General features: G+C 42.0%; 1 protein-coding gene across 1 annotated transcript in view; it reads right to left on the bottom strand.

Moving 5' to 3' along the window:
• Positions 1–304: 304 nt before the first annotated feature.
• The window catches only part of prr36b (proline rich 36b), a gene marked incomplete at its 3' end in the record, with an annotated part of 31,804 nt that continues 20,659 nt past the window's right edge, over positions 305–11,449 (bottom strand). The window contains 4 exon segments of the mRNA XM_014008873.1: positions 305–953; positions 1,284–1,501; positions 9,267–9,354; positions 9,914–10,644. Coding sequence (XP_013864327.1) covers positions 305–953; positions 1,284–1,501; positions 9,267–9,354; positions 9,914–10,535 — 1,577 coding nt within the window.

Below are 11,449 nucleotides of genomic sequence, written 5' to 3'. Positions count from 1 at the left end.
GGGTTCTGGAGTCAGTTCCCTCACGGGTTCTGGAGTCAGTTCCCTCACGGGTTCTGGAGTCAGTTCCCTCACGGGTTGTGGAGTTAGTTCCCTCACAGGTTCTGGAGTTAGTTCCCTCAAAGGTTGTGGAGTTAGTTCCTGCATGGGTTCTGGTGTTGGTTCCCTCACAGGTTCTGGAGTTAGCTCCCTCACGGGCTCAGGTGTCGGTTCCCTCACAGGTTCTGGAGTCGGTTCCCTCACAGGTTCTGGAGTCGGTTCCCTCACAGGTTCTGGAGTCGGTTCCCTCACAGGTTCTGGAGTCGGCTCCCTCACAGGTTCTGGAGTCAGTTCCCTCACAGGTTCTGGTGTCGGTTCCCTCACAGGCTCAGGGGTGAGTTCTTGCAATGGTTGGGGTATTGGTGGCTGTTTCATGTCCTGTGCTGGCTCACACACTGGTTCTGACACCGGTTCGGCTGTGGACTCAGGTGTTTTCTCTTGCAGGGCTTCAGGAACAGCAGCGGAYGGTTCTGCAGCTTCTCCTGCGTGGAGCTGAGTCTCCTCTGGAGCTGCARCCACAGAAGCTGCAGTTGCAATGGTTGCTGCAGCAGCAGCGGCAGCTACTGCTGCAGCAACTTCTTTTCCAGGTTCAGCAGTTGTTGCAGCTTTAGGAGCACGTTTCACAGGAGTGGGCGTGCTGCTCCCTACAGTTTTCTTAGTGCTGGGGGTCTTAGCTGTTTTTGTGGTGGCAGGTTTGGAKGCATCCTTAGAAGGTGTAGACTTTTTCTCTTGTGGTTTGGAGCGATTTGGTGTTTTTGTTTCTGCATCCTTATTTGGGGTAGGTTTTTTGGTGGCAACATTTGTTTTTGAAGATGGTTTGGGGGTCTCAGCTTTTGCCGGCTTTGTTGTAGAAGAAGGACGAGAAAGMGGGGAGTCTGCAAGCTTTTTGGATCCTGGAGTGGCTGGTTTGGTAAGATCTAGAAAACCAAAAACAACAAGAAAAAAACAATTAATGTTGGGACAAAAGACGGCTAAATGTTTCTTTGTTTTTGTTCTGACAAAATGTAAGTTAAACATGTACAATATGAAGTAAACAAGTGTTGCTCTCTGGACATTTATAGTTTCAATCTCAAACTTGATGCTTTAATCTTTCTACTCCTCTGGTTTAATAAATGTTTGTGTAAGGACTTGGCTCTGTCAAATTACCTTTCCTACGCTGCCTGTTTTATATATGTGCAGTTGTGTAGTATCACTTCTCATCCTTAACAGATCCATTTTTATTCAAGTGCTGACTTTGTCCTTTGTACCTTTTTTCACTGGGGTTGTGTTTCTTGATGTTTGTGATACTGGAGGTTTGCCACCAGAGGGTGCAGTGGATGTTGACTTGGGAGTAGCAGTCTTGGTGGTGGTGGAGGTCGTTTTAGGGGTGGCCGTTTTGGATGCAGCTGTGGAGTTCTTGGTTGCGCCCGCTGAATGAGATGAGGCGGTAGCAGGGCGAGACGATACCGACGTGCCGACCGTGGGCCTGAAGAAACACGATGAAGAAACAGATTAGAGCCGAGCTATGCCCAGTCTACAACATCTACTGCACAATTGTTCAGTACCCCAGCATGGCAGACATTTTTAAGTACATTTGAGGGATGTTAATGTTGAATAAAATGTCTGCAGTAAACTCTAAATTAACCAGCATGTCAGGAGGAATTCTACTTTTTAATAATCAGCCAGTGAAACACTAGTTAACAGCAGAACAAGACCCAGTTTAATCTCCCTCAGTGGCACTCCTTTGAGAGAAGGGCTAAAGAAAGATGAGTCAAGATGAGCCTCCAGGGAGGCCTCCTAACTCCAAGTCAGTCCTGTCCCTCTCCAATGACTGTACCTCCCTCCAGACACAGAAATGCCACTTGGGGCAGCATGCATCACCCTTTCTGCCTGCTCTGTCTGTCCTAGCCTAGAAGCTGACTTCTATGTCGCGTCTGAGCGAAATAACCTACATCAAGTGGTCCTGACAAGTCTGGGGCGTGCAATCTCCCGGGCCCACGCTACACTAACTGCATGCTTCTAAATAAAGAACTGAGTTAGTTCTGGCAGAAAGAGAACAGGGAGGAAGGTGGATGAAGATGGCTGGGACTGAGTTAATGTTTAATGCTGAGAGGAGAATAAAAATAACATCTCCAAATCTCCCCCGCTCAGCTGGAAACAGACGCTGATAAAAGCACAYTCATTGTGTGAGGGTAATGAAGCCGAGTGAGCTGTTCACAACCTGGCAGCTGCAACGGAATACTGTTTATAAAACAACATCAAATAAAGACAGAGGGACGGGTGGAAACAAACCGGGGTGTGGTGATTTCAGGAGTTCACATAAGGTCTTGCAGCTAATCCACAGCTTTCAGTTCTGGTTTTTGAGCATTTTGTTACTTCGCTGACATTTTTATCAAGTCAGTGTCTTTTTAAACCATAAAGTGGTTGGCAGGTCTGCTATGCACTGATTACCATTTGAGATAAGCTAAAGGTAAATTTGGATCTAAATTAGCTAAATTTATATTAAAGAAAATCCTCTGTATTTCTGTTATTAAAGTTTTATCTGAATTAAAGCAGCTGATAAGGAAGTATAATTTACACCAAATAATCTGTAAATAGTTTAAGCTCAAAGTAAAAATACTTTCTGAATTTGTGCCATTCTGAATGAAAGCACAAACAAATTTTCTAAAAATCGGTGTGCTGTGAAGAAGGTTAACACCACTTGGTCACAGTGTTAAAGTCAGAACACACACACTTCATTCTGTCAGCTCAATAACTGAGAAACCTCCTATTGTTTAAACAATGGAGCCGAATTTAACCCAAAGATCTGCTTGTATTAAAGGAGAAAAGCCGTGCTCATTGTTTAGTTTTCACCACAGGCCTTGTTTGGAGAAACACTATAAACCATGGTTAAGGCTGAAGCTGAACAGAAATGCAATGAAGCTGAAAAATCAGATGAGTGTTAGCTGTTGCTACAGGCGCACTGATGCATACGGCAAAACCCGAAAAGACCRCGTTGAAAAGATTTTCATTTTATTGCACGTGTGCACGACCTCAATCACAAGAGGTGTGTTTAAACATGGCTGCCTGCTGGGGCTTCTTTGTCGCAGCACAACAAAACACAGGCTGTAATTTAAATAATGGGACTGTAAACGAGGGTAAGCGAGTAAAGGAAGAGAAAAGCGAGCACAAAGGCAGACATCTTCTCTGCAGCAGAGGCAGATAATTATGGTAAAAAGGAACTCTGTGCCTTTAAGAGGAGCGGCGTATTAAAGACACTGCTGCATTAATTAAATGGTCCAAATATGAAARCAGGATCGTTACTCTATAGAATGAAGGCCATCAGGCTGACTGAGTGGTGCTGTTATTACAGACTTCTGTTGACTAAGCTTTTATTGTGGGGGTCAATAAAGCTAGCTGAGACTTCCTGTTTTAGCTTGAAGCCAGAGCACTGTGTAGCAACACAAAGCAGAACATAAAAACACAAGACAGTGTACAAATACAATGCCCAGCCAAACAAAACGTGGATTTAACCAGGTCTATGATGTGGGGTTTCTGCAGTTGGTCAGGTCCAGGTTCAGCAACAGTTTGTGCTCAAAGAATGAGGTCAGCTGWCTACCTGAATATACTGAAKGAGCAGGTTATTCCATCARTGGATTGTTTCTTCCCTGATGGCACAGGCATGTTTCAAGATGATAATGCCAGGAGTCATCAGGCTGGAATTGTTAAAGAGTAATTCAGGAAGAAWGAGACATCATTTTCRCACATGGATTGGCTCCACAGAGTCCAGTGAGAATCTTTGGGATGTGCTGGAGAAGGTCAGACTCCACCATCATCAATGCAAGATCTTGATAAAACATTAAAGCAACACTGATGGAAATAAATCTTGTGACTTTGCAGAAGCTTATCGACACAATGCCACAGTGAATGCATGCTGTAATCAAAGCTAAATCCAATGAAATATTAGTGTGTGACCTTTTATTTTGGTGGCGACTTTTTGTTTGGCCAGAAGGTAAGATCAAATTCMAAAAAATATTTTAATGTTTTGGTTTGGAAATGGCTGCATTTCTTTTCTAAAGTGAATTTAAAAAATAACGGTAGTCTGTTTTTGAGCAACAAATCAACAAAGCCCTTTAATTATCACACATCTGCCATGTCTGCAGTCTGACTGAAACACCCACAAATATCTTTTTTTCCTCACAGTCAGACATGCGCCTCCCTCCCTCCCTCTCTCTCTCTCTCCAACTCATTCCAATCAAATCCATTCAGTGAATGGCTCTTTGGCTGTGCCCCGATGTGATCATGCCAAGCAGACGAGTGCATCGTGGAGTCATCGGCCACGCCCGGAGCAGGCCAGAAGATTTACAGCCTGCGCAACACGTCCTCGTTTTGATGCCGGACTGTTGAATGGAGCCTGAAACGAGGGCCCTTCTTACCGGACCATTACATCAGCTGCAATTTGTTAGATCATGCGGGGCTGCATTTAATCCCATCCAATAAAAATTTATCACCCCCTGAGGGACCATCAGGGTGAAAAACAGCGGGACTAATGTGGTGACACAGGCAGCTATGTTTGAGCATTAAAGTCTGAATGGTCTTGTTCTGTCCTCTGATCTACAGCAGGTAATAAGTCCTTTGGTTTGCTCTGATCCTCACCTTCCTTTTCCTGAAACTCTGTTTCTTTCTCTCACTCGCCTCACGAAGAACTAAAACACACTCCATCTTTGGCAGGAGTGATGGGGCTCAGGTGGGACTAAAATGACTTTTTCATTAATGTGGTGTTCATGCTCTGCTGCAACCGTTTTCAGTCTAAAGACAGAAGGTGTGCAGGCAGGGAAAAGCAGGTCAGAGTCAGGTGCTAATGGTCTACATGTCCAGCACGGCTTCATCCCCACTTTACCTTCCCATCACACTTAGTATTTCACCTGCAAATCAACACATGCTCTGCATTGTAATTGGCTGCTTTTCTAACAGTACAGGCATCCATGAATGCCACATGGAGACACAAAACAGTTTCTTTACAGCAAACACACAGCATGCTGTGATAATTCTTTTGGAAGCTTCGATTTCGACATGATATAGTGCTGACCTTTTTTATTATACATATAAAAGGTCAAAACTTGTTAAATATTTACACACATGGTGTTATTAACACGAACTCACAACTATAAGTCCAGAAACACCCCACTGCATCACTTTAAACACATCTTCAACACCTTTATTGACCTGTTACTGTTTTAGTAAGTGAATAAAGTGCGGAGAAGTAACAGAGAGAAAAAGCTTCAGCAAAAAAAAAAAACAGATTCCTTTACTGTTGGCTTTAAATGAATTGAAGAAAAAATGCTTAAAAAAAAGAAAGAAAAAATCAATTGCAGCTCCAAACTTAAATCCAGCTAAGACCTTAAGAAGAGAATCCTTAGATTGATTTAACTTAGAGAGCCAGACCGGGCCCAGCACTTTCATTTGTCCGATAACTGGAACCTGCTTTAAGTGGAATTAAATCAGCTGAGCTTTTACAGGAAGACTGAGTAAACAGAAACACACAGCTCCTCTGCAGTTAGCTGAAACATAACAGGCCTGAATTAACAACAGAGCGAGGGAGGGAGAGGGCAAAATCTCATTAAAGCTAAAATTTATGGGCCTGTCAAAGAACATGACAAGATACACACACACACACACACACACACACACACACACACNCACACACACACACACACACACACACACACACACACACACACACACACACACACACACACACAAATGTGCCTTCAGGGTGTATATTGTAACCAGAACTTATCATCTATAGTATGTTTCAGTGCAGCTCATGTGAAACGTTTTTGAGTAACTCTTCTTGGCTTGACTCTAACCTCTTGTTTACTTTATGTACTAATCTAATTAATCTAACAAGAAATGCAAGTTACTAGTATACTTTGATATCACTGAACTTCCTCATTTAACCAGGAGCTGCCCTTAAACAGTCTTTTGAAGCATCTTCACTGGTTCTTTCCATCAATTTTATCCTGTCTGACATAAATTTGCCTCGCACAGCAGAGGACTAATACACACAATCTGATCAGAGCCTGAGGTACTTTATCACCAAAAAAAAACCTGGATTTAGTGCTCCAATACTGATCCTGTTAGTAGTTATGAGTGAAAACACCGCCACGTTTCATAGATGTGAGTGTACTTCAATGCACAGGCGATTACCAGCGTGACGTTGTTTAATTCTGTTTAATGAGATGTTTGCACATTGGATAAAGCTGTAATCTGAGTGTAATCTCCACAATCCAGCTGCTACAAGAGGCACAAAGAGTAGGGGGGTTGGGGGGTCTAAAACATCTGAGCAGTTAGTGTGTACTGGTGGAGTTGAAGCTGTTTTATCCTCCATCTGATGGTCACGTAGTTGCGAGATGTTTGTTTTCGCACCTTTCATAATTAAGGAGACACACGGCGCAGAACTCCTGGGAAACCCCTCCTGCGACACGTCCTTGATCAGGTTTTCCTGCTGGAGTCTCCACTGTCCCTGTATTTGCTGTTTTGCCACAAATCTGTCAGAGCGCCACAGTTTCTGACAGACGGATTCCTCCGTGCACAATGTGTTATCATTTGACACAGACATTGTGCACTTTATAAGTGTATAAGAGTCATATAGTTGGATGTACTATGTGGCTGCATTGGTCTCCACATAACTATCGGTGCTGCTTGCACGTACAACAACCAGCTTTTGAAAGTATAGGTGAGGCAAAATGAAGCTATTTCTGTCCAAGCAATTGTCTGTATAAACAAAAACACTCACAACTTTCTGACCAATCACACAATACTTTGAACAAAGTCCTGCTAAAAAAAAGTTTGGCCTGAGGTTTGTATAATTTCCAATATATTCAATTTTTTGTTTTTGATTACTAATTGTCTAATTATGCCAAAAGATACTGTAAGCTTCACCTTATATCTAGAAAACCTTGTAAGTGTTTTGATAAGCTATGTAACACTATTTATTTTATCTACATGTCTGTCTTTCTTAGAGGGGGTATTATGCATCGTTTGTATTTTCCAGGCACATAGTTCAATTCTACAGCACAATCAAGTAACAATGTTATCTTCAGTTGTTATGAAAAGGCTGTATACTGTATATCAAAAATAAATTATCTAAACACTTTGAAATTGACCTCTGTCTCTTTAAGAACCTCCTACCATTTCTGACACTCCCACTTCAGCACATCTTCACAACAATGCTCCAGGGGAGACGTGCTGTGTGAGGTGGGAGCTCGGCTGCAGACTGAGCTCCAGGGAGGTGCTTTGTACCAGCAAGTGTTTAGGCAGCTCCACATGGCCACAGGAGAGTCAAGGATTTCTCAAACATGCATGAATGAGTCTAAGTAACACACTTAAAACATCAGAAGACAGCTGATCAACATTGTTTCTTCACATTTTACTGTTTATATATATAAATTTTTTATCATAATTAATGATGCAGAACTGGCTCAGCAGGTAGGATAATTGGGATCTACAAACTTTCAGTTTAACCAGCTTGACTGGTAACAGTATTTTTTTATGGTCTGCCCATTTTTTTCGGTCACTGAATGCATCATAGAAAAATCCCACAACTCCCAAAGTACAGGACCTCCATGTGGAGTGTAGATGACCTAAAATGACCTATTTGTAGCACATTTAAGGTGTTCTAAAAGAGTCAGAAGATATTTTTAGTTAAAATGTAAAACATCATATTCTTCGATGGCATTTTTCAAAATATATTTTTTTTAATTCCCGAACTTTTTGCTTGGATTTGTCATTTTTTCCAAATGATCCAATCAGTTTGAAACTCGATGCTTACTTAGCAACAAACCAACAAGATGAAGTAACAGTACAAAGGAAAAAGGGCAATACTTTTCCAAAAACAAACTACAGGAAAAGGCTTTTTTAGGACCTGACTGATCATCATAACAGTCTCAGACAAAGATCTCCTTCAGCCAACTCCCAGTCTACTGCCAGCTCACCTCAGGATCTAACATCACCCACACAGCGTGACTCGGGTGAGAAACACATGCTGATCTGATTCCACCCAAAACACTAAACACATACTGCCAAATAAAAACACAAACAAGGCCTCATTTTAAGGGTGCAAAACCACCAAGAGCACTCTGTTGTTCTGGCTGCACCTCTGTCCCGCTCTAAAGCAAAACTTGTTTTATTAATAAAGCTAAATAATGCTGGCTCTGATGAAATGCCACGAGGCATTCCTCTAAGGCTTGTTCCGATGCTGCCTGGTTGCTGGCCTACTTATGGATGTTTCTCCAAGCCTCTATGTGGGGGATCTTTGTCCCTCATTTCTCCAGGGTGTTCTTTCTTTATCAGCCTCCTCTTTGAACCCGGAGCAAAGGGACTTTGTTTTTTCTGTTAGAACTGAGGAGCCTTCTGCTGCAAGAACTCAGTCACAAACTGACTTGGTGATTTATTAGGATTTCTAGCTCTCCCGAAGAAAATGTATGCAGGGTTCATGCAGGTTTCAGTACGTTAATTTTAAGACATTTTAAAGACCTTTTAAGACCACTAGGAATGACATTTAAGACCAAACCGATGCATTAACAAACATTCAAATGCTCCCAGAAATTTTATCATAGAAACCCTTTATTGCTATTAAAGAATATTTAATTTTAATCCAAGAACACTGAATTATTTTATTGAAATGGTCATATCTGACTGCTGATAAACACACCATGTTTAAACCACAAGCAGAGGACATGACTGAACTTCTTTGCTTTTTGGGCAGGTGAACAAGCTGCCGTATGTGAGGGGTTGTAGCAGCAAAGAGGTTGAAAACATGGAAGTAAACTGTGTTGTTTCTTGCCTGCAGATATCACAGCTTTTGTAGTTTAACCATGTACAAAGACTGGTAGCAAAATTAGCACTTCATGAAGACAGATCGCGTGAACCTCTGATTACAATGCTTTACTCTGTTTATTTATGCAGCCAACGCTTCTCTGGAATGATGGACAGTAAAAAAAATTAAGACTTGACAAAATTTGATCTAAGACCTTGGATGAAAATCTGTATGTTTTTTAAAGACTTTTTTAGGTCTAAAATTTTGATTTTCTAATTTTAGACTTTTTAAGACCCTGCTTGAACCCTGTGTATGAATTTGTGAACAAGTAATGTCTGAACATGTTTCTTCCAGACAGACAGCGCCCTGTGCTGTCTACAAACACTAAAGCCCTGTGTTTGCCAACACATGAATGAGTGAGGCTTTGGTCGGAGATAAATGCCAACCCTACCTGCTTGTCTTGGAAACGGGAGGCTTATCAGGTTTGGTTGAGGAGGCAGCAGTCGTCTTGGAGGGAGCTGCACCGGCAGGCTTAGCCGCTACAAAAGAGAGGTAATAGATTATATTTGTAACGCACTTTATATCTGAAAGCAGATCTCTAAGTGCAACAATAAAAGAGGATAAAAATAAAAAAAATTAAAAATAAAATGGAATAATAAATGAGATAGAAGAGAAGTTAGCTGTAAGTTTGTTGGAATAAAAATGTCTTTAGCTGCTTCTTTAAAGAGTCAGTAGACTGAGGCGCCCTGAGGTAATCAGGCAGGGCATTCCAGAGGCGAGGGGCAGCAGCCTCAAAAGGTGATATATGTAGAAAGAAAAGGTTACAGACAATAAGTAAAATATTCTAAGAACAAAGATAAATAAAAACATCCAGCAGTCAGGCAGAGGTTTGTTTTGTGTGCTGTTAAAAGGATTTACAGTTTAGCAGCAGCCATGTCTGTCAGGTCACTGCATTCAATTAGTGGGCAGCTTCCTAAGTGTTGTGTTACAATGAGCAGCACTCATTAGTGCAGCAGCAGATGCCACTTTAGACAACCTTTGTGTGTTTGTGARACAGCAGACTTCCTGTTGATATCGGTATAAAAATATACAACCAACCTGGAGGCTTTTTAGCTGCAGCTCCAGTGGGGCTTGGTTTGACACCATTAGCGGTGGAGGACGGGGTCTTTTTAGCTGCTGGTGCTCCAGTTGAAGACTTTGTACTGTTGATGTAAGGACTAACCCCTGGGGCTTTCTTCTCACCCACTTTAGTGGTGCTCTTGGAGGCTGGGGCCCCGGCTGTAGCTGCTGGTTTTCTGGAGGAAGCAGAGGTCGGGGGGCTCTTTTTTTCTGCAGCAGGCGTAGTCTTCTTTGCTACACCGTTAGTTTGAGGCTTAGATGTGCCATTTGAGAGGCGGCCCTGGGATGTGGTGGACCGCGGACCAGATGAAGTCTTGGGTGCGTTGGTGGCGTTGCCTTTTGTCTTAATCGTGACCTTATTGGTAGTTTTGGCCTTGGTGTCTCCTGAGGCCGTAATGCTGGTCTTAGCACCTGGAGTTTCCTTGGGCTGGTCTGACCGCGGCTCTGCCTGACTCATCTCTGCGACAGGCATGGCCTCCTCCACTGCAGCGGTTGCAGGGTTGGGCTCCTGCCCTGCAGGGGCTGCTGCCTCATTTACTGGATTAGATTCCAGTGTTTCCACTGGCTCCAGTGCTGCCGTGGCAACCCCATCCGGCTTCATCTCCCCTTGGAATGGTGGTGTTCCGTCTCTGCAGGGACAGGGCTAGTTGACCTCGCTCTCACAGGACGGCTGCAGCTCCAGAGACAATCTGAAGACACTGAGGGTTGGTCTGAAGGAGGAGAAAACATATAGAAGGACGCAGTCAGTCAACAGCAAGACCAGACATGAAAAGCTGTGTCTGCTATCAGCAGACGGCTCAGGAATGTTTGCAGCTATACGAATCAGATAAAGAGAAGCCTTCATCTTCTGCACCATCAAACACACACGTAAGATTTTGGCTGACTGTTAGCAGAAATACAAAAATGATGTGCCTTAAAGACACAACGATACTGTAAAAAAGTCAATAGATAAAAACAATATCACCTACTAAAATGAAGAAACGGTCATTTTTAAACTATTCATATGCTTGTTTTTAATTTGATGCAAGCAAAATTAAGAAATTTAATAAATTTAACTAATTATCATTAAACTTGTACAAAACTAATTGTATGATATTTACAAAGAGAAAGAACTGTTAACACTCCATTTAGAGTTGGTGGTGTAGAGATCAGTAGAGTCAGTGAGGCGAGGTTTTTGGGTGTTATTATTGATGAGAAACTGACATGGAAACTTCATAAATTATTTAAGAATAAAACTAGCTAAATCTATTGCATTGCTTTACAAAGTAAGGGACTTGTTTAATGATAAAGCTCTGTATTTGTTATACAACACATTAATTGTTCCACACTTGGTCTATTGTGTTGAGGTATGGCATAAAGCATGTAAGACTATTGCACATCCTGTTTTTATTTTGCAGAAAAGAGCTATAAGAGTTATCACTCAAAAACATTACTATTATCCATCTAATATATTATTCTGTAAACTGAAATTATTGAAATTTTATGATTTGGTTGATTATAATATTTTGTTAGTTA

Source organism: Austrofundulus limnaeus, unplaced genomic scaffold (genome assembly GCF_001266775.1).
Source record: "Austrofundulus limnaeus strain Quisiro unplaced genomic scaffold, Austrofundulus_limnaeus-1.0 Scaffold53, whole genome shotgun sequence".
NCBI lineage: Eukaryota > Metazoa > Chordata > Actinopteri > Cyprinodontiformes > Rivulidae > Austrofundulus > Austrofundulus limnaeus.
This window is presented reverse-complemented; position numbering and strand designations above follow the sequence as displayed.